Below are 26564 nucleotides of genomic sequence, written 5' to 3' on the forward strand. Positions count from 1 at the left end.
GCGGGCTCCTCAACGCCTCCTCCTCTCGCTGGGGAGCTTGTGCTCCTCTGCTCGACGAAACCCTAGGTTTGTTTTGCTCCGGCGGAGATTGGCTTTCTCGCCGGTGGAGACGGACGTTTTGGTTCATTTTGTGTTCATCTGGTTTGTGGAGGCGGAGGCGGACGTTGAGGCCAAGGCTGAGGCCGAGGTGTAGCCGGAGGCGGAGGTGGAGTCTAATGTGGACCCGGAAGCAGAGTCTGAGCTCGAGTCTTCTCCGTTGTCGATTTCTCTCGCCGGTGAGTTTTTGGATTCAGTTTTCGATTAGATGTTGCAGATCCGGTTTCTGTTGATATGATTTTTGCTCCTGTGTTGTGTATGCTGATGCTTAGGCTTAGGTTTAGGCGTCTCCTACTGCAGATGGTGTCTCCGTAGTAGTCGGACTCCTCCATAGCCTACTCTTCTATCCTTTGTTTTCCCTGCACTCCTGAGACTCATGTCCCTGCTGTTTGGTCAGCGCAAATAGCTCGTCGGAGCTGCTGTCGAGCAGTCTCTAGAACTAGCACGGCTGGTAGAAACAAAGGAAGAGGTAGTTTGTGCCAGCCCGATTTCGCAGGTAATTACTAATGACCTTGACCTGTTCAAGAAGGAGTTAGATCTAGGTTGTCCTCTGGTCGGTGCTGTCAGTTTGTCAGAGTAGATGAATTTAAGAGCTGCAATAGAAGTGAATTCCTGGTTAGCACTTGGATCGTGAAATTGATTTTTCCATCCATGTGTTTGTCCGATTGGGCAAATTGGTGACCAATGGGAAGATTTTCTTTACTTGAAATTAATAGTTAATTCGAATGAAAAGGAGCAGGGGGCTTGCTAATGTTTATGACAGTAGAAGCTTATTCATCTGTGCCGAGGCTCTGGAGGGGAAAATATACATTGAGTTATTTTTTTTTTGACCTGTGTCACAGGCCAACAGTTTGCCTCGTTGTGGTTGGGATAAAAGTGTTGTTTGTGGCAGCCTAATATTCGACAGGAAAACAAATAATGATAGTAATGGAATTTATTATAAAATAATTTGGCACACATAAAGGACAAGATTAATAAATTTTGGTGCTGTTTGTTAGGCTTTTGTTTTTTCCTGTGAGCAATTTTATCTTGTATGTGTTATTCATCTTTAGATTTCTCTGTTTCTATGCTTGTTCTAAGATTACCTGATATTGTAATTGTTTGTTCATAAGATGGGATCATTGGTTTCCTTCCTGTTCATTGTAATTTGATCTTTGTTTTTGGCATGGTCATTGACCTGTAATAATTTGTTATTCTATTATGTGCTTTTTTGTCCAAAGACAACTTCACATCATCTGAAATTCTTATTAATAGCAATGGCAACAGCTGGTCTTATTATTCTGAAACATTGTCTGTCCATTCTTTGCTGCAGGTCTCTCCATGTGGACTTTCACTTCCGGTGCTTCCAGGTACACTACATTATGTGTTTGTTGAATATGATCTTTCTTTGTTGGCAAATTTACTATTATATGTACTATGAATTTGATTTTTTTCATTTACACTAGAATTCTTCTATACTTACTGTGCTTAATCTGTTGTAATTGCTAGGTATTGTTCTTGTAATTGCTACGTCAACAATACTAAGTGAAAAAGTTTATTAGGCTCATGTCTGATTCATAATTTGATTTCAGTGTATTTACTTTGATTTGGTTGTTTGGTTCGTGCACTGCCCTTAGTAAGTTTTTGGTTTCTGAATTGAATATAACTTTTTTTTTCTTTTATTTGTTTGGTTCAAGCAGTTTGCACATGTTCTGCTTCATTCTGATATTAGTCTTTCTATTATTATTTTTTGTTTCTGTAACATATATTTTATACATCTAGTACTTGTTAGAAGCATTAGTCCTTTTCTTGTGTCCGACTGCTTGTCTCCAATTGGTTGACAAGGACGAAATGTGGTCTAGAGCTTATATTTTGTTGTACTTGTTCATCTATCGTTCAGTTTTTTTTATTTCCAGTTTTGCATTTTTAGACTATCTGTTTGGTGTTTCTGATCTTGCTTTCTTGTTGTTAAATGTAGTAGAAAAATCTGTATATAGTAAGAAGAATGGTCCCACCTGATAAATGCGCTTAATTAATTTACTATCATGTTACTATGGATTAATTTGGTAGTTACACTAGAGTTTAACTACACTTATAGTTGTTAATCAGGTGTAATTTCTAGGTATTATTCATGTAAGTAGTAGTAAGTCCAAAAAGTTTATTAGTCACATGTTTGGCTACTATTTTTGAGTGGACTATGTATGCTTTGGTGTATTTTTGATTGAGTCAATACCATCAGTACCTCTTTAATTCCAATGGTCTTGAGTATGGTTTGTTTGTTTGATGCAATGGTCTCATAATCTTTCTGGTATTTTGCATTCCTTAGAAAATTTGTGTTTTTTTTTGTTTTATGAATTTGATTTGTTTGGTTCATGCAGTGCCCTCAGTAAAGTTTTGGTGTTTGCAATCCATAGAAAACTTTGGTTTTTGTTGTCTGCATATTTCTTTTGTTCTCTGTTTCTCGTGCTCCGATTTTTTGTTCATTTGTTATATTCTTTATCATTTTTCCTCCTTTGATTTCAGTTTTTTAATGTCAGGTTTGATATATTGGCTCCAAATGTCCTTCTCCCTCAGTATGTATAGAGTCTCTCACTTAAACATCTAAGGTACTGCTGCCGCACCCCACCTCCTAGCCAAGCTGCGGCCGTGTGGCTGCATTCATCTCTCCCTGCCCTGAGCACGAGCAGCACCGCTGTCTGGACAAACCGTATGTGTTCAGAGATAGGACCTCCACTCTGCTAGCTTCAGACGATTCTGAGAAACTTCAAATGCATCGATTGCAATTTGCAGATGAAGGGTGCGGCTAGAGTGAATGCAAGGGAGTAAATTTCGTCCACTCGCGGCTTGAATTTTTCGCATATTGAATTTGCTATTGTATATATTGGGGCTGTTGCAGTTCCTTGCATAGATTACTGCAGTTCCAGATTACTATATTCATCTATATTTGTTGTTGTTATTTTAGGGCTGTTTTACAGAATATCTTTTCAGATTAGTTTAGAGTATTTGTTCATATTAGTTCTAGCAGTTTATATTTCCTTTGAATCATTACTTTGCTTGTGAAATGTTTATTCTATTTTTCAATAGTTAAAAGGCATATGTGGTATTTATCTTTTATTTAGTACTTGAAATTAATAGTTCACTATGTCTGTGGTGATGCTTGTATTACTAGTGTTTTTTTCCATTGGCTTTCTCTATTCGTAGTCATGATAGAATTTTGATATTTCTGATAGACGGCTAGGAAGAGGCGTCCTAGTTTTGTTGAGATATTGAGCTCTTATGATTTAGAAGGCCGGGATGTTGAAGATGTTCAGTGCTTGCAGTTTCCAAGTGTTGATTCTGATCTCTATCGCTCCATCTCTTGCTCTGGAACTGATTATAACTGTGATGTAAGTGTACTGCATTTGTTTCTAATTTTTGTCCTTTTGTATGTTGGTGCACATAACATGCAGGCTTAATTTGGTAATACTGAATTGATAGCTTTGACTCAACATGTTTTTTCCTCTTGGCATTGTTGTGCAATAGCCTTTTTGAGTTTATGTGGCATGCCTTTCCCTGTAGTAGAATTGTAGGTTCTTTAATCTGGGCGTGAACATTTTTTTTTATTTTAGGCTTACTGTTGGGTGAGAAATGTGACCATTTTCTTTTGTTTCTGCACCTGCCATCTTTTTGACAGTTAGCAAATGCCTTGTGTATGGACTTAATCATAGTATGGACTTAATATGTAAGAACTACCAGTATAAGCTTATATCAATATATCATATGCTAGTTCACATGCCTAATGTCAAATATGAAATATCTGCATAATAATTTTCTCTTTTATTTTTTTACATCTTCTTTATGAGCTTATTTATTACTTCTACACTGTTCAACTTAATGGAAGGCACTGTATATCTAGTCCATACATTTGGTATTATTGATTGTGCCTGTCAATGATGTATGTGCACTCGTATGCATGGATATGTTTGTATTATTGTTACTGGGTATTGTAATGAGAAGTGCTGAGTCGACAATTATGATTAGTTTAGTAGAGGGCAGTGATGCCATCGCTTATGTTATTTCCGTATGGAGCATGGAGTTGTCATGCCAGTCTTTTCATTGTAGCACTTTCAGTAACCCTAACCCTAATCTCCCCGCCCTGCGGAGCTGATATTTTTTATCTCTAACAGTAGTGTGAGCTTGCTTTTTCTTCCAATTGTTTGTTAGTAATGATTTATGATATTTTTTAATTTGTTGTTTTAAAATTTCATACTGTAGGACTCTTCTTCAAGTGGCAACTCAAGTTTCAATAATGTATTGTACCAACAATGCTTGAGAGATGTATGTATTATTTGAAGCCTATGTCATCAGTTCCTGCATGATGACAAACCTGATGACCTACAGAAGCTGGTACATTCGCTCTCATATGTGTAAGTATAGCAAGCAGAGGCTTGAAAAAACTTTTGCTAACCTTTGTCTTGTTATGAAACTTTCCTGCTCACAAGCGATTTCCTAGGACTTTATTTCAGGTACCAAAGGAGCACAACAGCCATATCAGTTGGTAAGTTTACCTGGGCACCTTTTTTCCCTCTATTTCAAACTCTTATCACCTCTAGGAGCTTTTGTGTATCAGATCTGCTGGAACTGATTTCCTTGTTTTGCCTGCCTACAGTTGCTCGCATCTGCTATGCACATCTCGCTGCTGCTCAGGTTGGCCAGTTCATAAAGTTCGATGAGATATTGGAGACGTCCTCCAGCCACGACGGGCACACTTCAGCGGGCATCGTCCCCATCCAGGAGCTATCCTGTCTACATGAGAAAGTGAGTAACTCTGATGTTCTTCTGCTGAGCAGGGGAATCTTTCGTGGTTTAACTTTTTGATGGATGGTTGGGTCTGAACCCTGGTAGTTGTGTCGGGTGGCGGTAAACGCTCCATGAACTTGTTGCGGCACTTGGTGCTTGCCTCGCCCTAGGAAGACTTAACCTGGTAGTAGGATGTTAAATTTTAGTTTTTTAAGCACCGCTGCTACAGTTATGCTTGGGTGGCTGTAATGCCGGCATGCCGCAACTATGTTGAGTGGCTTATTGCAGCACTTGGTGCCTGCCTGCCTCAGGAAGACTTGGAACATATTAGGGATGTCGTTAAACCAATCTTTTTAAGCGTTGCTGATTCAATCTGAGTTGTTCTGTGTTACATGATTTCCTTGTTCAATCAGAGTTCACAAAACGTCACATCTTGGAAAATATGCTCAGGCTACTTTCCAGTTATTTTGGTGCAGTACTGTAGAAATAAGATGCATCCACAATATACTACTGCATATTAAAGTGCTTTGTCACTATTAATACCTGTTGTTGATGAAAACCAAACAAACTAAAAATTTAGTTACATAATTGCAATCACCAACAATGTAAATTGCGGCTACTGGGTACTACAATTGTAGTTCTCAGTATATGCAATTGTAGTTCTTTTCATTGTAGGACTTTTAATAACCCCAACCCTAGTCCCCCAAACTTTTCCTTTGTTTATTGTGATTTGTGCCAGCACAAAGCATATTTTTGTCCTTGTCCTTTCATATAAAAAAATGTTTCTTGTGATTTATGATAACACAACCTTTCCTTTGTTTATTGTGATTTTTATCAACCCACACCAAATTTTTTTTTCTTTGTCCTTCCATAGAAAAAAAATTGTTTCTACAATTGTGATTTGTGGTTTATGATTTGTGTCAAGGAGGAAGAGAAGAGAGGAGGAATATGAATAGTATCTATGGGGGGAAAATTCAGGTGTTACCGGGTGTTAGATAGACAAGCTCTTGATTTTAATCGTTTCCTGTTTCTGTTTCCCCCTTTTATGTGTCTGCTAGTTCCAAGTTCGGAGCCATTTCCGTTCTCTGTTTAAAAACTGAAGATTGTTATTAAGTTCTGTTTTTGGTTACATACAATCCCGTTGTTTTTGGTTCAACCCTTTTTTATCGCGGGTGAAGTAAGGAGGAATCTGTTGTTCCCCTGTTCCATTTCTGGGTGCAGTATGAGTTGCAGAATAGGAATCCACTTGATTTAGTCGGTTTATTATGCTCGTGTCACCTCAGATGTGTCGTATTGATGATGACTGCATCTTCCGGCTGTAATATGCATCTCGGCTTGCATTTGTTTATCTCTTTATTAGTACTTCCAGCATTTTCGGCCACCAGTTTTTTTTGTCTTCCTTGATGAGAATGAGAATGAAAGCTGTCATACTCCTCGTTGGGATAGATTCATTTAGGCCCTGTTCGCTGGGAGGATTTTGAAGGAATCTGGATGAATTTGTGAGAGAGTAAACAGTGTTTCAGCCATGAACAGTGTTTTCCCGACTGGTTTCTTGAGCAGCCGAACGAGCCATATAAGGCAGTTCGGAGACAACTTTTCATCCCTTGCCGTATCTTCCATGTTGGTAAAGGCTCATAGCTGATTTGAATAGTACGTGCCCATTTTAACTCCCCTGGGGGACACAACTGGGTTTGGGAAGAAGGACCAGATAGATCTTGAAGTTTTATTTGTTTATTTATTATATAGATGTAGCCAAATGGATGCTTCTCAACTCACCTCGTTCCAACATAGAAACAACATAGAAATATTCTTGTTTGTGTTATTTTGCTGTAAGGTTTGTTACTTTGTAGCACAAGGTTACAAAATGACAGATCTTACCTCAAAAAAGGGCTCCAATGTATATACGTATGCATTGTGCACCTTCTGATTGGTTTTGTACTACTCGGAATCTGTTTGCAGAATGCATTTGACTTGAAGTCCCTGAAAAAATCACCACTCCCGTTGAGAATGGTTGTCTTTGCTATGACTATGTTATGCGGGATATCTATTTGCTCAATGTGTATGAAGCAACTAGGGAGTGATGGCTGGTCAAGAATCGTCAAGATTGAGGTTGCGGAGCAACCATGTAATAAGTCCACAGTTCCTCCTTCTGAGGTTCAATTTGTGTATTATCCTCAACCGATAACTTACAGCAGGTGAGATTTGCCCTGAAGCAAGATTGAGCAATCTGGTTTGTTTAATGCCTAATATAATTTTAATTTCTAGGGAGGAGTGCAAGTGCAATGCTGTCCAATTCTTTGCAATTATATCATCACAGTGATCTGGAAGTGGCTGGTTTGAAACCCTTCTTAACAGCCACATGAATGTTAGCTCCAATGGTGAAATTTTCTCTAGAAAAGAAAGGAGAAGTAACATTTCCTCTATAATAAATACCTTGGATAAAGTGTACAATTTGGATTGGAACAGTAGTGCTTCCAAGAATGAGTGCACTGCAGCTATTGGCTTCAAGTGGATGCTAAATCAGGTGAGGACTAAAACATGCAGTATAGATAATTTATTTGGATGATCCTTTTCATTTATTTTTCATTTAGTTTCAGTATATTTCAATTATTGAATCTGTAGGCTTGTAAACGGCATGTGTTCTCAACTGTAGATGCTAGATGTTATTGCATATTGCACCAAACTTTCCCCCACTCTATGGAACTTTTGTATTGGGAATCCCCTTTATGGGACTATTGGATAGCTAGTTTAATTTCCTGACTGGCTGTCAGAAACACCTTAATTGCAATTAATTGTCAATTAATTGCAATCAACAATAATATAAATTGCAACTACCGAGCACCGCAATTGTAGTTTTGAGCATTTGCAATATGTGAAAATTTTAGTTACCTCATGACTGTAATTGGCATTTATGTTGTTTCAAGCAAATTTGTGATAACTTTCAATGTTCATTTCCAAATCCCTTGAAATACCAACCTGCAATTCAAAAGAGAAATACCAACTTAGTAGTTCATATATAATTCAATGCCAAAAGGTTTTCCATAGAGTGTGAGTATGGGCCTAAGACCTGTATGGATGCATAGTTGATGGACCTAACTTTCCTGACATACCTATTAAGAATCTATGTTAACCATTTTGTCTGAAACATCTCATTGAGCTCATAGTCTGTCCCTTTGCGACTTGCGACTTGAGGGTAATTATTACATTGGGATGCAACCCTAGTGTGATGAAGGATCAGCTAGATATTTTGTTAACCATTTTTCTATATCTATAAATTAAAGTTGTGTCATCGTATTGTTATGGTTTATACTCGAACCTAATCTATCTGTCTAAAGAAGAAAATGTTCCACTTCATCGGCTCATGACACTGACCGAAAAGAGTAGTTTTTGTTATTTAGAAATTATTAACAGAGAATTTTCTGTTCACGAAAAACATAACATATAAAACATATAGTTAATTAATTGCAATCAACGATGATGCAAATTGCAGGTATTGAGCACCGCAATTTTAGTTTTGAGGATACGCAATATGTCCCAACACGTACCACATTTTTGTCCTTGTCTTCCTGTAGAAAAAAATTGTAATATGTTAATTGTGATTTATGCCAACACATTTCAGTTGTTTGTCTTTGTCCTTCTATAGATAAAAATTGTAGTATGTTAACTGTGATTTGTGCCAACACAGACCACATTTTTGTCCTTGTCTTTCTATAGAAAAAATTATAATATGTTCACCATGATTTGTGCCAGCACATACCATATTTTTGTCCTTGTCCTTCATAGAAAAAAAATTGTTTTTGTGATTTGTGCCGACAAATTTGTGTTTGTGTTTCTATAGAAAAGTTGTAGTCTGTTCATTGTGATCTGTGCAAGCCCACACCAAATTTTTGTCCTTGTCCTTTCATAAAAAAAATTATTTCTTGTGATTTATGCTAACACAGACCACATTTTTGTCCTTGTCTTTCTATAGAAAAAAATTATTTATATTTAAATATGAGCTGAACTATAGAAGTACGTACGCTGCTACTAGTCCCCACTTGTTCCTAGGCACCTGTGTCCCTGCACCACACCATAGTCCGTAGCACTAGTTGGACTTTTGTACTAGGGAGGAAGCTGCTGAGCAGAAGCCACCATAACTGAGCAAACAGGATAGAGGAGGAAGATAAGATAAAGAGAAAGAGAGCAAGGAGTGTTGTTTCTTTTTTCTTCTTTTCTTGGCCTTTGTGTTGCTGTGGGCTATGGCTGAAGGCCCTGAACCCTGCAGGTGTGGCCCTTTTCTTTCTTGTGAGGAAATGGTAGACGGTAACTGAGATTGTGTCAGCGGGGGCAGGATTGAGGAATTGATGGTTGATTAGATAATTGGGGCCCCTGGGACTGTGTGTAGTATGTGTGACAGAGAGTGACAAGGGAGAGGAGAGGTCGTGCCTGCTTTGAATTTGATGCCGAACTGAAGCTTATAATTGGGGCCCCTGGGACTGCGTGTGTATGTCCTGTTTGTAGCTTTAGTCCATGAGAAATGTGATACCCATACCATAAGTGAAGAAAACCTGAAAATGAGTTTTAAGCTGAATGAATTATCTGAAACTGAAAAGCTTCAGGATCAACAACACAGGACATGCTTTCTCTTTATCTGCTTGATTGGCAGAATTGACTTATATATGAACCTAAATGTTGCCAAGGAACTTAAGTGCGGATTCATGGCATCTGAGTTTTACTTTCTAATTTCTCCAATTGGTTGACAAGGACGAAATGTGGTCTAGAGCTTATATTTTGTTGTACTTGTTCATCTATCGTTCAGTTTTTTTTATTTCCAGTTTTGCATTTTTAGACTATCTGTTTGGTGTTTCTGATCTTGCTTTCTTGTTGTTAAATGTAGTAGAAAAATCTGTATATAGTAAGAAGAATGGTCCCACCTGATAAATGCGCTTAATTAATTTACTATCATGTTACTATGGATTAATTTGGTAGTTACACTAGAGTTTAACTACACTTATAGTTGTTAATCAGGTGTAATTTCTAGGTATTATTCATGTAAGTAGTAGTAAGTCCAAAAAGTTTATTAGTCACATGTTTGGCTACTATTTTTGAGTGGACTATGTATGCTTTGGTGTATTTTTGATTGAGTCAATACCATCAGTACCTCTTTAATTCCAATGGTCTTGAGTATGGTTTGTTTGTTTGATGCAATGGTCTCATAATCTTTCTGGTATTTTGCATTCCTTAGAAAATTTGTGTTTTTTTTTGTTTTATGAATTTGATTTGTTTGGTTCATGCAGTGCCCTCAGTAAAGTTTTGGTGTTTGCAATCCATAGAAAACTTTGGTTTTTGTTGTCTGCATATTTCTTTTGTTCTCTGTTTCTCGTGCTCCGATTTTTTGTTCATTTGTTATATTCTTTATCATTTTTCCTCCTTTGATTTCAGTTTTTTAATGTCAGGTTTGATATATTGGCTCCAAATGTCCTTCTCCCTCAGTATGTATAGAGTCTCTCACTTAAACATCTAAGGTACTGCTGCCGCACCCCACCTCCTAGCCAAGCTGCGGCCGTGTGGCTGCATTCATCTCTCCCTGCCCTGAGCACGAGCAGCACCGCTGTCTGGACAAACCGTATGTGTTCAGAGATAGGACCTCCACTCTGCTAGCTTCAGACGATTCTGAGAAACTTCAAATGCATCGATTGCAATTTGCAGATGAAGGGTGCGGCTAGAGTGAATGCAAGGGAGTAAATTTCGTCCACTCGCGGCTTGAATTTTTCGCATATTGAATTTGCTATTGTATATATTGGGGCTGTTGCAGTTCCTTGCATAGATTACTGCAGTTCCAGATTACTATATTCATCTATATTTGTTGTTGTTATTTTAGGGCTGTTTTACAGAATATCTTTTCAGATTAGTTTAGAGTATTTGTTCATATTAGTTCTAGCAGTTTATATTTCCTTTGAATCATTACTTTGCTTGTGAAATGTTTATTCTATTTTTCAATAGTTAAAAGGCATATGTGGTATTTATCTTTTATTTAGTACTTGAAATTAATAGTTCACTATGTCTGTGGTGATGCTTGTATTACTAGTGTTTTTTTCCATTGGCTTTCTCTATTCGTAGTCATGATAGAATTTTGATATTTCTGATAGACGGCTAGGAAGAGGCGTCCTAGTTTTGTTGAGATATTGAGCTCTTATGATTTAGAAGGCCGGGATGTTGAAGATGTTCAGTGCTTGCAGTTTCCAAGTGTTGATTCTGATCTCTATCGCTCCATCTCTTGCTCTGGAACTGATTATAACTGTGATGTAAGTGTACTGCATTTGTTTCTAATTTTTGTCCTTTTGTATGTTGGTGCACATAACATGCAGGCTTAATTTGGTAATACTGAATTGATAGCTTTGACTCAACATGTTTTTTCCTCTTGGCATTGTTGTGCAATAGCCTTTTTGAGTTTATGTGGCATGCCTTTCCCTGTAGTAGAATTGTAGGTTCTTTAATCTGGGCGTGAACATTTTTTTTTATTTTAGGCTTACTGTTGGGTGAGAAATGTGACCATTTTCTTTTGTTTCTGCACCTGCCATCTTTTTGACAGTTAGCAAATGCCTTGTGTATGGACTTAATCATAGTATGGACTTAATATGTAAGAACTACCAGTATAAGCTTATATCAATATATCATATGCTAGTTCACATGCCTAATGTCAAATATGAAATATCTGCATAATAATTTTCTCTTTTATTTTTTTACATCTTCTTTATGAGCTTATTTATTACTTCTACACTGTTCAACTTAATGGAAGGCACTGTATATCTAGTCCATACATTTGGTATTATTGATTGTGCCTGTCAATGATGTATGTGCACTCGTATGCATGGATATGTTTGTATTATTGTTACTGGGTATTGTAATGAGAAGTGCTGAGTCGACAATTATGATTAGTTTAGTAGAGGGCAGTGATGCCATCGCTTATGTTATTTCCGTATGGAGCATGGAGTTGTCATGCCAGTCTTTTCATTGTAGCACTTTCAGTAACCCTAACCCTAATCTCCCCGCCCTGCGGAGCTGATATTTTTTATCTCTAACAGTAGTGTGAGCTTGCTTTTTCTTCCAATTGTTTGTTAGTAATGATTTATGATATTTTTTAATTTGTTGTTTTAAAATTTCATACTGTAGGACTCTTCTTCAAGTGGCAACTCAAGTTTCAATAATGTATTGTACCAACAATGCTTGAGAGATGTATGTATTATTTGAAGCCTATGTCATCAGTTCCTGCATGATGACAAACCTGATGACCTACAGAAGCTGGTACATTCGCTCTCATATGTGTAAGTATAGCAAGCAGAGGCTTGAAAAAACTTTTGCTAACCTTTGTCTTGTTATGAAACTTTCCTGCTCACAAGCGATTTCCTAGGACTTTATTTCAGGTACCAAAGGAGCACAACAGCCATATCAGTTGGTAAGTTTACCTGGGCACCTTTTTTCCCTCTATTTCAAACTCTTATCACCTCTAGGAGCTTTTGTGTATCAGATCTGCTGGAACTGATTTCCTTGTTTTGCCTGCCTACAGTTGCTCGCATCTGCTATGCACATCTCGCTGCTGCTCAGGTTGGCCAGTTCATAAAGTTCGATGAGATATTGGAGACGTCCTCCAGCCACGACGGGCACACTTCAGCGGGCATCGTCCCCATCCAGGAGCTATCCTGTCTACATGAGAAAGTGAGTAACTCTGATGTTCTTCTGCTGAGCAGGGGAATCTTTCGTGGTTTAACTTTTTGATGGATGGTTGGGTCTGAACCCTGGTAGTTGTGTCGGGTGGCGGTAAACGCTCCATGAACTTGTTGCGGCACTTGGTGCTTGCCTCGCCCTAGGAAGACTTAACCTGGTAGTAGGATGTTAAATTTTAGTTTTTTAAGCACCGCTGCTACAGTTATGCTTGGGTGGCTGTAATGCCGGCATGCCGCAACTATGTTGAGTGGCTTATTGCAGCACTTGGTGCCTGCCTGCCTCAGGAAGACTTGGAACATATTAGGGATGTCGTTAAACCAATCTTTTTAAGCGTTGCTGATTCAATCTGAGTTGTTCTGTGTTACATGATTTCCTTGTTCAATCAGAGTTCACAAAACGTCACATCTTGGAAAATATGCTCAGGCTACTTTCCAGTTATTTTGGTGCAGTACTGTAGAAATAAGATGCATCCACAATATACTACTGCATATTAAAGTGCTTTGTCACTATTAATACCTGTTGTTGATGAAAACCAAACAAACTAAAAATTTAGTTACATAATTGCAATCACCAACAATGTAAATTGCGGCTACTGGGTACTACAATTGTAGTTCTCAGTATATGCAATTGTAGTTCTTTTCATTGTAGGACTTTTAATAACCCCAACCCTAGTCCCCCAAACTTTTCCTTTGTTTATTGTGATTTGTGCCAGCACAAAGCATATTTTTGTCCTTGTCCTTTCATATAAAAAAATGTTTCTTGTGATTTATGATAACACAACCTTTCCTTTGTTTATTGTGATTTTTATCAACCCACACCAAATTTTTTTTTCTTTGTCCTTCCATAGAAAAAAAATTGTTTCTACAATTGTGATTTGTGGTTTATGATTTGTGTCAAGGAGGAAGAGAAGAGAGGAGGAATATGAATAGTATCTATGGGGGGAAAATTCAGGTGTTACCGGGTGTTAGATAGACAAGCTCTTGATTTTAATCGTTTCCTGTTTCTGTTTCCCCCTTTTATGTGTCTGCTAGTTCCAAGTTCGGAGCCATTTCCGTTCTCTGTTTAAAAACTGAAGATTGTTATTAAGTTCTGTTTTTGGTTACATACAATCCCGTTGTTTTTGGTTCAACCCTTTTTTATCGCGGGTGAAGTAAGGAGGAATCTGTTGTTCCCCTGTTCCATTTCTGGGTGCAGTATGAGTTGCAGAATAGGAATCCACTTGATTTAGTCGGTTTATTATGCTCGTGTCACCTCAGATGTGTCGTATTGATGATGACTGCATCTTCCGGCTGTAATATGCATCTCGGCTTGCATTTGTTTATCTCTTTATTAGTACTTCCAGCATTTTCGGCCACCAGTTTTTTTTGTCTTCCTTGATGAGAATGAGAATGAAAGCTGTCATACTCCTCGTTGGGATAGATTCATTTAGGCCCTGTTCGCTGGGAGGATTTTGAAGGAATCTGGATGAATTTGTGAGAGAGTAAACAGTGTTTCAGCCATGAACAGTGTTTTCCCGACTGGTTTCTTGAGCAGCCGAACGAGCCATATAAGGCAGTTCGGAGACAACTTTTCATCCCTTGCCGTATCTTCCATGTTGGTAAAGGCTCATAGCTGATTTGAATAGTACGTGCCCATTTTAACTCCCCTGGGGGACACAACTGGGTTTGGGAAGAAGGACCAGATAGATCTTGAAGTTTTATTTGTTTATTTATTATATAGATGTAGCCAAATGGATGCTTCTCAACTCACCTCGTTCCAACATAGAAACAACATAGAAATATTCTTGTTTGTGTTATTTTGCTGTAAGGTTTGTTACTTTGTAGCACAAGGTTACAAAATGACAGATCTTACCTCAAAAAAGGGCTCCAATGTATATACGTATGCATTGTGCACCTTCTGATTGGTTTTGTACTACTCGGAATCTGTTTGCAGAATGCATTTGACTTGAAGTCCCTGAAAAAATCACCACTCCCGTTGAGAATGGTTGTCTTTGCTATGACTATGTTATGCGGGATATCTATTTGCTCAATGTGTATGAAGCAACTAGGGAGTGATGGCTGGTCAAGAATCGTCAAGATTGAGGTTGCGGAGCAACCATGTAATAAGTCCACAGTTCCTCCTTCTGAGGTTCAATTTGTGTATTATCCTCAACCGATAACTTACAGCAGGTGAGATTTGCCCTGAAGCAAGATTGAGCAATCTGGTTTGTTTAATGCCTAATATAATTTTAATTTCTAGGGAGGAGTGCAAGTGCAATGCTGTCCAATTCTTTGCAATTATATCATCACAGTGATCTGGAAGTGGCTGGTTTGAAACCCTTCTTAACAGCCACATGAATGTTAGCTCCAATGGTGAAATTTTCTCTAGAAAAGAAAGGAGAAGTAACATTTCCTCTATAATAAATACCTTGGATAAAGTGTACAATTTGGATTGGAACAGTAGTGCTTCCAAGAATGAGTGCACTGCAGCTATTGGCTTCAAGTGGATGCTAAATCAGGTGAGGACTAAAACATGCAGTATAGATAATTTATTTGGATGATCCTTTTCATTTATTTTTCATTTAGTTTCAGTATATTTCAATTATTGAATCTGTAGGCTTGTAAACGGCATGTGTTCTCAACTGTAGATGCTAGATGTTATTGCATATTGCACCAAACTTTCCCCCACTCTATGGAACTTTTGTATTGGGAATCCCCTTTATGGGACTATTGGATAGCTAGTTTAATTTCCTGACTGGCTGTCAGAAACACCTTAATTGCAATTAATTGTCAATTAATTGCAATCAACAATAATATAAATTGCAACTACCGAGCACCGCAATTGTAGTTTTGAGCATTTGCAATATGTGAAAATTTTAGTTACCTCATGACTGTAATTGGCATTTATGTTGTTTCAAGCAAATTTGTGATAACTTTCAATGTTCATTTCCAAATCCCTTGAAATACCAACCTGCAATTCAAAAGAGAAATACCAACTTAGTAGTTCATATATAATTCAATGCCAAAAGGTTTTCCATAGAGTGTGAGTATGGGCCTAAGACCTGTATGGATGCATAGTTGATGGACCTAACTTTCCTGACATACCTATTAAGAATCTATGTTAACCATTTTGTCTGAAACATCTCATTGAGCTCATAGTCTGTCCCTTTGCGACTTGCGACTTGAGGGTAATTATTACATTGGGATGCAACCCTAGTGTGATGAAGGATCAGCTAGATATTTTGTTAACCATTTTTCTATATCTATAAATTAAAGTTGTGTCATCGTATTGTTATGGTTTATACTCGAACCTAATCTATCTGTCTAAAGAAGAAAATGTTCCACTTCATCGGCTCATGACACTGACCGAAAAGAGTAGTTTTTGTTATTTAGAAATTATTAACAGAGAATTTTCTGTTCACGAAAACATAACATATAAAACATATAGTTAATTAATTGCAATCAACGATGATGCAAATTGCAGGTATTGAGCACCGCAATTTTAGTTTTGAGGATACGCAATATGTCCCAACACGTACCACATTTTTGTCCTTGTCTTCCTGTAGAAAAAAATTGTAATATGTTAATTGTGATTTATGCCAACACATTTCAGTTGTTTGTCTTTGTCCTTCTATAGATAAAAATTGTAGTATGTTAACTGTGATTTGTGCCAACACAGACCACATTTTTGTCCTTGTCTTTCTATAGAAAAAATTATAATATGTTCACCATGATTTGTGCCAGCACATACCATATTTTTGTCCTTGTCCTTCATAGAAAAAAAATTGTTTTTGTGATTTGTGCCGACAAATTTGTGTTTGTGTTTCTATAGAAAAGTTGTAGTCTGTTCATTGTGATCTGTGCAAGCCCACACCAAATTTTTGTCCTTGTCCTTTCATAAAAAAAATTATTTCTTGTGATTTATGCTAACACAGACCACATTTTTGTCCTTGTCTTTCTATAGAAAAAAATTATTTATATTTAAATATGAGCTGAACTATAGAAGTACGTACGCTGCTACTAGTCCCCACTTGTTCCTAGGCACCTGTGTCCCTGCACCACACCATAGTCCGTAGCACTAGTTGGACTTTTGTACTAGGGAGGAAGCTGCTGAGCAGAAGCCACCATAACTGAGCAAACAGGATAGAGGAGGAAGATAAGATAAAGAGAAAGAGAGCAAGGAGTGTTGTTTCTTTTTTCTTCTTTTCTTGGCCTTTGTGTTGCTGTGGGCTATGGCTGAAGGCCCTGAACCCTGCAGGTGTGGCCCTTTTCTTTCTTGTGAGGAAATGGTAGACGGTAACTGAGATTGTGTCAGCGGGGGCAGGATTGAGGAATTGATGGTTGATTAGATAATTGGGGCCCCTGGGACTGTGTGTAGTATGTGTGACAGAGAGTGACAAGGGAGAGGAGAGGTCGTGCCTGCTTTGAATTTGATGCCGAACTGAAGCTTATAATTGGGGCCCCTGGGACTGCGTGTGTATGTCCTGTTTTGTAGCTTTAGTCCATGAGAAATGTGATACCCATACCATAAGTGAAGAAAACCTGAAAATGAGTTTTAAGCTGAATGAATTATCTGAAACTGAAAAGCTTCAGGATCAACAACACAGGACATGCTTTCTCTTTATCTGCTTGATTGGCAGAATTGACTTATATATGAACCTAAATGTTGCCAAGGAACTTAAGTGCGGATTCATGGCATCTGAGTTTTACTTTCTAATTGGAATTTTATAAATTTCCTATGATGCAAATTAATATTTAACTATTTTTTCTCAGAAAAAAGATGCAGCTCTAGGAAATGGTGGCTTGGGTAGGCTTGCATCTTGCTTTTTGGATTCAATGGCAACATTGAATTTGCCTGCTTGGGGCTATGGCCTGCGTTACCGATATGGACTGTTCAAACAACACATTGCCAAGGAGGGCCAGGAAGAAATTGCAGAAGATTGGCTTGATGTATGAACCAAAAATACACATATAATTCTGTTGATATTTTTTTCTAGACCTCTATAACAAGTTCTCCTTTTTTTCCTTCAGAAATTCAGCCCCTGGGAGATTCCCAGGCATGATGTGGTGTTCCCTGTCAGATTTTTCGGCCATGTTGAGATTTTGCCTGATGGCTCGTGAGTATAATATGAACAACACATTTTTTGTTTGACGAAATTTATTTTTGCTGCATTTAGTTAAATTTAAAGTTTTTAAGGCTTCTCATACTTTCTAGTCTAGATAAAAAAGAGAATCACATTCCTTCGTTAGCTTGGTTGAACCATTCTAAACTCCTAGTTCTAAGAAATATTCATTTATCTCTTTTTTACCGTCCAGCTTCCAGAACTAAAAAAACTGCAACTATGAGGTGTAATGTGGATGCCTTATTTTTTTTGTGTAATCCAAAAGCTTCGCTAATATGAATTTTAAATGTCTAAACCACAAACTAAGTTTGGGTTTGGCGGATTTGCTTATACTTCAATGATAAATCCATTACATTTAACTTATCTAGATCTTCGTAGATCCTTCTCCCTGACTTTTTTTTTTCTTTTGTTATTTATTTCATGTTATGGGTGGTTATTTGAGGGCCTTGATGTAACTCATCATATGATTGCTTTCTTTGTCGTGTGATAGTTGGAAATGGGTCGGAGGAGAAGTCCTGAAGGCTTTAGCATATGATGTGCCAATCCCTGGATACAAGACAAAAAAAATGCAATCAGCCTTCGTCTTTGGGAAGCAAAAGCTACTGCTGAAGATTTCAACTTATTTCAATTCAATGATGGTCAATATGAGTCAGCTGCCCAACTTCATGCTAGAGCCCAACAGGTGATATTTCATTCTAGAGTGAAACTATCGGCTATTCATAAGATTCATTTCCAAAGACTAAATAAAGAGCGATGCCTTTACTTACTGGAATATTTTTATTGACTGATGATATTGCATGCTGAAACCTGTAACTTATTCCTTCATGGTACTAGTTCTATCTAGAAAAGAGACTTATGTCTTTCCCGTTCTTTATCCCGGTGATGCTACAGAAGAAGGAAAGCTTCTAAGACTGAAGCAGCAGTTTTTCCTTTGCAGTGCATCGCTTCAGGTAGTTAATCAATTCATTTCACTTGAGCAAGGTTCCAATAAAAGGGCCAGGCATGTATGCCCACCTTGTGCTTTTCTATATGTTTGGCAATGATCTATGAGATAATTGCAAACACAATGTTGTAATTTTCTTGTATTGTTTGAACCATCGATATATTAGGATCAATCATGTTACCTCTAGTATATGCACCACCACCTGAACTGTTTTCAAATTGTACTAGGATAATGAGATTTAGATCATATATCCTGTTTTCTTTTAGTTGCAGTGTGCCTTTTATGGTTCTAGTTTGTTAAAGATTTATCAATATCTTAAAAAATATCTCTGTGACGATTATTGATGAGCATGACTGAAAATGGGTTATTTCCAGAATATGATTGCCAGATTTAAATCTATGTAGTATTTGCACCTAGTGATTTATTGAGGTGGATTATGTATTTATATACATATACAGTATAATTGCAATAATAATATGTAGTATTTGCACTATTTGAAATGCGCAATTTTTGTATTCTTGTTTTGTAATATTTGAAGATGATATTCATTGTGCATTTTTTCACCGAGAACTACTCTTTGCTGATATTGGGCCTCTCTGTCTTCTTAGTTAGTGGGTCTCTCTGACACGTCTTTATTGGGCTGAACGATAGTGTTAGGCCTTGTTTGTCTGATGGAATTTGTGTGTTGCATTCTCTTAAAACACACGTTTTTTCCAGTGTTTCAATTCGTGTGTTTCTTAGGCATTTAACAACCATGTGCTAACTAGTCAAAAAAACACATGGTTTTTTCTATGTTGAAATCTGTGTGTTTTACATACAACCAACAACCATGTGTTGGCTTATGTTAAAACACACGTGTGTATAGTAGACAGACTCATTTTTTATTGAGTAAAATACACCAGATGTCCATTAACTTTCGTTGGGGTGTCATCTAGGTTCATCAACTTTGAAACTGCATTTTTGTGTCCATAAATTTTTAAAATGGTTCACTGCAGGTGCATACCATTTATTTAACCTTAAATCCAACGTACATTTGCAGAAAACCTCCTATCTTTCTTTATCTTCTAACGCAGTTGCCGTCCGCGCACCTCATGAAGCGGCTGCGCCAGCACGAGGCGCTGCAGCGCCGGTGTGGCCCGGGCACCGAGGCGTACAGGGCCGCGGCCGCGCGGCTCAGGTCCTAGCGCCGCAACGGCACCAAGGACGGCGTCTGCCGTCCAACGGCACGGCGGCCAAGGTGAAGGCCGTGCTGGTGGTCTCCCTGAAGCCGGAGTACTACGACAAGCTGCACAGCGTGTACTACACCAACGCGACGGCGACCGGCGAGGTTGTCACGGTGTACCAGCCGAGCCACGACCAGGACCAGCACTCAGAGGCGCGGGAGCACAACGAGCGCACCCTGGCCGCCTGCTCAAGCTACTGCGACAGGTTGGTGACCACGGGGTTCTCGACGTTCGGCTACGTCGCGCACTCACTGGCTGGGCTGCGACCCTGGCTGCTGATGCTGCCGGACCGAACTACGCAGAGGGCCGCCGTGGCTTGGCTCGTCAGCCGGGTGGAACAGGATCTTGACCCGGTGGTGCATCTGCCCTTCACGCGACACTGCGAAGATGTGGACTCCGGCGGCGGCCTCAAACTGTTCGATTGATTTGGCTCCTGCATAGATGCTTGCTTCTGCGCAATGGCACTATCTATCTGTACATTAGTGGAAATGAACAAATCCGCAGAAATAGCACACGAATTCACAGTGTTGGACATGCGGCACCAGCTTTCCCGTATCAGCGCCGTGCTTCGCCCTGCAGTCGTAGAACGGCGGCCCGTGCATGCACGGCTCCATCGACTTGTGCGCCGGCACGGCGGGTACGGCGTGGTGTGGTTCTCGGGCCTGAACATGATCCACGCGCGTGAGCCCGCCGAGGCCGTGGCCGACGTAGCCGAACGTCGACCAGCCGCTGGTGACGATCTTGTCGGTCATGCCCAGGAGTTACATCTCCGCCACCGCCTTCATGTCATGCGTCGTGTAGCCGGAGAGCTGGTGCTCCTCGTGGCTCGGCTGGTACACGCTCACGACCTCGACGGTGGCCGTCGCCGACTGCCAATACTTCCACCGGATGTTCTCGTAGTACCACGAGCTCAGGCCGGTCATCAGGGCAGCCTTCGACCGCGCACCGGCCATCGACGGACGGGGCGGTTCCTGCGTCACCACGTCGGGGAGCAGATGTTCTTGCGACGTGCAGGCGAGGATCTGATCCAAGATGTGCTGGAACGGAGTGTCCCCGTCGAACACCCTGACCTGGATGCCCAGCCTTTCGTCTGAGTCCCTCAGGTACGAGCTGTGGAACCTCGTGATCAGTCCCCACACTTTGTTCGTCGGGTGGAACAGGTAGTGCGCCAGCAGGTAGAACACCGAGTCTTTCCGAGGGAACATCCTGTCGAGCTCGTCCTGGTGCGCCGGGTTCAGGAACAGCGCCGGCACGAAGTAGACGTCCGTCCTCATCACCAGCCACGGCGCGCGGCGGAGGAACTGCCGCTCGCCGTCGCAGAAGAAGAGCTTGTCGTGGTACGTGCAGGAATGGTCGAGGTCCACGAACACGTACGGGAGCCTGGACACGAGCAACGCCGCGCTATCGTTCTGCACCAGGTTCCTGTAGCTCTTCCGCACGTTGCCCGTCAGGTTCTCGAGGTTACTGATCGGGAAGTGGTGCGGCAGCAGCCACGAGGTCCCCGGGAACGGCTCGCAGAAGATTTCGCCCATCGACGTGTTCCCGTCGAGGAGCAGGACGCGGTCGGTGAGCACGGCGTAGAGGAACGCCGACGCCGCGGCCAGGATCCTGTTCCCGAGGCCCCTGTACGGCACCAGCACGAGGTACCTGCAGACGCCGTCCTTGGTGCCGTTGCGGCGCCAGGACCTGAGCCGCGCGGCGTGGCACTGTACGCCTCGGTGCCCGGGCCGCGCAGCCGCTTGAAAAGGTGCGCGGACAGCGCACGTTGGATTTGGTTAAATAAATGGTATGGACCAGTGAACTATTTTAAAAGTTCATGACCTAAAAATGTAGTTTTAAAGTTGATGGACCTAGATGATACCCCAACAAAAATTAATGGACCTCTGGTGTATTTTACTCTTTTTTTTATTTATTTAAGGATATTTTTAGAAAAGAAAAAAAGAAAAGGGGATTCAGTCACTACTAGAGAAACAGGTTTTAGTCCCGGTTGGGAAGGCCCGGCTTTCCCAACCGGGACACCTTTAGTCCCAGGTCCCGGTTGGGAAAGCCGGGACTAAAGGTCACCGACTCGGGACTAAAGGTCACCCACGGAAGAAATACATTACCAACTCAACTGCACACCACTTGTGATAGAGTCATGTGCGCTCTTCTTTTGAATAGACTCGTAGGAGACCTTTAGTCCCGGGTAAAAGACCTTTAGTCTCGGTTAAAGACACCAACCGGGACTAAAAGATCACCCTTTAGTGCCGGTTGGTGTTACCAACCGGGACTAAAAGTTGGTGAACTTTTACTCCGGGTTGGTGACACCAACCGAGACTAAAGATGACTTTTAGTCCCAGTTGATATTACGAACCGGGACTAAAAGTCCTTTAGTCCCGAACGCAAAAAATATCGAGACTAAAGGCTAAAATCGAAGTGGATGAAAGGTCTGTTTTCTAGTAGTAAGTTAGGCTGATGGACCTTAGAAAGAACGTGGTTCCTTGTCCGAGTTAGAAGTCGCTTCCGTTTCCCTCCCGCGCTCTCCTTGTGTTACTTAACACCACGTTGAGCACCCTGATTATCCTCCACGCCAAAAAGCACAAGCAGCTACTTGCCTAGCCTGAAGAGTATGTGGACAGAGACAGAACAACTCCTAGTCCTAGCAGAGCTGCCGCCATGGCCACGCTGCAGAGCTGCCGTCTCATCCCATGGGTCTCCATGACAGCAAGGCCGCCGCCTAGCACGTCGGCCTTCGTTCCTCCCGGCTGCCGTGAGCGCCACCACTGGCCGAGCCTGAACCAGCAGCTCCATGGCCAGCCGGGCACCATCCGACCGTGTCTCATTGTACGAGCGCACAATTGGGGCAGCGCGCTGCCAGCATGGCCGCAGCTGGACGAATTTGCTGCTCGTTGTCGCTATTTCGTCAAGGAGAGGAAGCGCGTCGCTACAACGACATCATCCACACTGACCACGGCTGCCTGGTACGTACTGTATGTATATCAGTATAATCTCTTTGCATTGTACAAAGTACACGCAAGCAAACATGCAGTGTTCATTAGAGTCTCGACTGAATTCTGGTGTGCTTGTAATAACAGGATATATTCTAACTGACCCTTTCCGTAACCAATTTCATGTGCAGTACATGGAGGCCACAAAGATGTCGGGACAGCTCTGCCTCTGTGCGAACCAAGCTCTCATGATAGCTTCCCAAATCATGGTATGTAATTCCTTTTGCAATTTGCACTAGAATTCCACATCTTCCCTATTTCCCTGCATCATCAATTAATCTCATTCATTTATTTTCTCAGCTTCATTCATTCTCCCTAATATAACTAACTAACCTTGCTTTCTCTTGCTAACCAAAAATAAAAATTTCAGAGCAGCGCAACTGCAAGCCTGAACCTTGGCGCGCCAAACGAAATCTCCATCTCCATCTCATCTCCGCGGACACAATCCACACTACTCTCCGAGCGTACGTGAAGATCTTCGTGGACGCAGCCGACGCCGCCCACGGCAGGACGGTGAGCAAGACCACCGCGACGTCGTTCCTCGGCGCTCTCAGAGGGCTGGCGTCCGTGAGCCACATCCTGCTGGACGCCGCGCTCGACGCCCTCAGCCAGACGCACCCGAGGGAGAGCCTGGCAGAGTACGCTCTCAACTGTGACGTGGAGGCCATGCGCTGTGAGTTTGGCCGGCACATGGATGGCATCGAGGATGGGGTTAGCAAGGCTTCAGCTGCTGAGACGTGGTGCAAGGTGCTGATGCCAGGAATCTTGGAAGCTACGAGGATAACGGGATCCTTGGTGAGGTTGATGGTAGCTCGCCGGGAAAGAGCGTTGGGAAAAGCCAATAGCAAAGTAGTAGCAGTATAGTTTCATTATTGTCGCTCCGTCGAAAAAAAAAAGATCGTGTGTACTATTTTCGTTTCAAGACACAATTGGCTAACATTTATGTCACACATGTTATGACAAGTGATACTTAGGGGGTGTTTGGTTCTTTAGTAGCTCCTAAAATTCATGTCACATCGAATATTTAGATACTAATAAGGAGCATTAAATATAGATTAATTACAAAACCAATTACATAGATGGAGGCTAATGTAACACCTCGGGTGTTTAAATACTAAAACATAACATGTCATCATATGCATAGCACATCATTTATGTGTTAGTAAAAATTTTGATATGCATACACTAAAACAAGTTTACCTTTATGTTACATGTGTTGACTTGTATGGCTTGAATTGAGTTAAAATTCTTTGTATTGAATTGAATTTTCGAAAACTCTGATTTTCAGTATTTAAATTCTACCGTGAAAACCCATTTCAAAATCTAAGTATATTTTGGGGTTGAGCCTAAAAGCAAAAGTGTAGAGCTTGTTGAGTTGTACAAAGTTTGTTTTTGGAGATTTCAAAGTTGTTATGAAAAATTTGAAGTAATTTGAAAAGGCAAAGTTGTATTCAAATTTGCATTTCAAAATGTAGACTGAATTAGGGGGTGGTTATAAAAGCAAAGTTGTAGAACTTTAAATTTGGAGCGACTTTTATTTTTGGAGATTTTTGAGTTGTTACATAAATTTGGATTTTTAAATCGAATGACAGTTTGGTAATTTTGATGAACAGTAACCGCAGAAGCCAACTCACTGTCCACGGTCTTCCTTCTGCTTCCAAAAGCGACGGTGGCTGCCCTTGGCTTCGCGCTGGCACGGGAAAGGCTCCTGCGTGGCTTCTCCTTGCTTCTGAGCCGCTCTATAAGGACTTCACCGTCGCCGTTTTTCGCCACTCTCCTCTGTTTTCCAGTCGCCATCGCCGCTGCTCCGTCGTGCGTTTGCCGTCGCCGTAGTGCCTCCACCGTTTCGGCAAAGCTTGTTCCAGCTCCGCCTACACCTTGCGCACCTAGCCAACCGAGTCTTGGTGCCTGATTCCATCGGGAACCCGCTGTGCGCGTCTTTCTTCCTCGCAGCCGGCAACCTCACCGTCGTGCTTGCACCGTCGTGGCCAGCGCTCTCCGGTGAGCCGTTGCTCTTGCTCAGTGTACCTCCAGCTTCGCCTTGATGCCGTGGTGCTTAATACCTTGTTGCTTGATAGTTTTGTCCACCGCAGTCGCCGGAGCACCGCCACCGTCGACGTTTTGCTCCGCCGTGGTTGCTCGGATCGTCGACCTGCTTTACCGCTGCTTCTCCAGCCTCGTTCTTTGCTCTATTGAGCTCGGCGTGAGCTACTGGTGCTTCCTGTGCACGTCAAACCACTCATCCGTTGTTCTTCCGATCCAGCTTTATGCTCCAGTGCGTTCGGGGTGAGCTCCTAGTTCTTTCCGAGTTGTTTGTGTGAGCTCCTGGTTCTTTCCGAGTTGTTTGTGTGAGCTCCTGGTTCTTTCCGAGTTGTTTAGGTGAGCTCCTAGTTCTTCCCAAGTTGTTTGTGTGAGCTCCTAGTTCTTTCTGAGTTGTTTGTGTGAGCGGGCGATTTGAAAATGAATTTTTCCTTTTTCAGAAATGATTAAATAGTGCTATAATTTGTTATTTTTGTGTAGATTTATTTAGAGCTCCAAAAATTATGAAAATTTTTGTGTGACCTCTCTGTGATAAATATTATTTAGGAAAAATATGAAATGTTATTTTTCAGCACTTTTTGAATGTGATAAAAATTGCTCAATTTATTAATAAATGGATTGCTATGATTTTTCTAGGCTTAATTAATTATCCAAAAAATTATGAAAATTGTTTTGCCACTTACTTATCATGTGATGAACCTTCACTAAAATTTTGAGCTCAATTAGAATAAGTTGATTTATTTCATAATTCTTAATTAATTAATTAATTCATAAAAGCAAATAGTAACCTGTAATGATTTAGGTTTTAATTGAATTTTGGATTGTGTGATGACCTTGGGTCATTAGTTGATAATGATCCTTGACAATTGATGTATGTGTTACGAAAAAGATTTAGTTAGCTTGATTTATAACTGTACCACGAAGGAAAGTTGTATTCCCGTTGTTAACTTTTGCATCCATCATTAAGCATCATGTTTCGTATTCCGTATCATGTTAAACATGGCATTGTTACTATATGTAGTGAACGAAGGTGAACACGTGGTAGTTAATCAAGTTGCGGAGGAGGTTAATCCGTCTGTTGAGGTCGGATCGAATACTTGTGGAACGTCGCAGGAACCGGACTTTTCCGTCAACGAAGGCAAGCCCCGAATGCATTTAAACCTACCTTGTGTTTTACAAATTGATTTTGCTTTTGCTCTTCTTTACTGCATTAAGTGATTAAGAGTTAAGTAAAAACCTAATTGGTGCATTACCAACCTTGTTTTTCCATATCTACCTTGTTACCAGTTTTAATTCGTAAATGACTAGTTAGGCTTAGTCCTGCTTAGCCGGGTGATTACCTATCACCTGAGAGTTTTAAATGGATCTTTGGTTACTTATGTTATCATGAGATGTGAGCATAGGAAGTAATAAATCTAGACCGGGCGGACTCAGTGTGTGAGAGCCACAAGACATGGAGGTCTTGTGAGCGGCTTCTTTCCGCCTGTGTCGATTAAGGTCCGTACCGTTGTTGAATTGTATGAGGTGAGACTTTGTAGTACTAACTACATACTCCGGTAAGCCTTAACTTGGCGATTCTAGTACAAGAATGGCTACTCGCGTACTAGGAGTGGAGAGATGGCGGGAATAGCGTGTATCCACGTGGCAATGGGCTGGATTAGTGGAGTATTGTATTCTCGGGTGGCGCGGACCCGTTCTTGTTTTAGAGGACC

General features: G+C 40.7%; 2 protein-coding genes, 1 long non-coding RNA gene and 1 pseudogene across 5 annotated transcripts; 3 read left to right on the forward strand and 1 right to left on the reverse strand.

The window, feature by feature from the left end:
- Positions 1–158: 158 nt before the first annotated feature.
- Positions 159–3079, forward strand: LOC136552892 (uncharacterized). The gene is made up of 3 exons (XR_010782888.1): positions 159–275; positions 1409–1445; positions 2613–3079. It is a non-coding gene; the product is annotated as an uncharacterized lncRNA (long non-coding RNA).
- A 1365-nt stretch (positions 3080–4444) lies between these two features.
- LOC136549218 (uncharacterized) lies at positions 4445–7381 on the forward strand. Its single transcript, XM_066540473.1, has 5 exons — positions 4445–4461; positions 4581–4612; positions 4724–4872; positions 6814–7049; positions 7120–7381. The coding sequence occupies exons 1-5, from the start codon at positions 4445–4447 to the stop codon at positions 7172–7174; spliced, it is 489 nt and encodes a 162-aa protein (XP_066396570.1). The 3' UTR covers positions 7175–7381.
- Positions 7382–10787: 3406 nt separating this feature from the next.
- On the forward strand, positions 10788–20382 carry LOC136552893 (uncharacterized). 3 transcript variants are annotated; one of them, XM_066544467.1, is made up of 11 exons: positions 10788–11138; positions 12007–12158; positions 12258–12289; positions 12401–12549; positions 14491–14726; positions 14797–15055; positions 17310–17486; positions 17568–17653; positions 18150–18341; positions 18551–18609; positions 19676–20382. In XM_066544467.1, exons 6-11 carry the CDS (start codon positions 14891–14893, stop codon positions 20248–20250), a joined length of 1254 nt encoding a protein of 417 aa, XP_066400564.1. In that variant the 5' UTR covers positions 10788–11138; positions 12007–12158; positions 12258–12289; positions 12401–12549; positions 14491–14726; positions 14797–14890; the 3' UTR covers positions 20251–20382. The 3 variants fall into 3 exon arrangements, with proteins under 3 accessions (XP_066400564.1, XP_066400565.1, XP_066400566.1); XM_066544468.1 differs by lacking the exon at positions 10788–11138 and having other exon boundaries at positions 12124–12138; positions 12234–12289; XM_066544469.1 differs by lacking the exon at positions 10788–11138 and having other exon boundaries at positions 12127–12138.
- On the reverse strand, positions 20305–21964 carry LOC136549219 (galactoside 2-alpha-L-fucosyltransferase-like; annotated as a pseudogene).
- Positions 21965–26564: the final 4600 nt, after the last annotated feature.

The sequence above is a fragment of the Miscanthus floridulus genome, chromosome 4, assembly GCF_019320115.1.
Source record: "Miscanthus floridulus cultivar M001 chromosome 4, ASM1932011v1, whole genome shotgun sequence".
Classification (NCBI taxonomy): Eukaryota; Viridiplantae; Streptophyta; class Magnoliopsida; order Poales; family Poaceae; genus Miscanthus; species Miscanthus floridulus.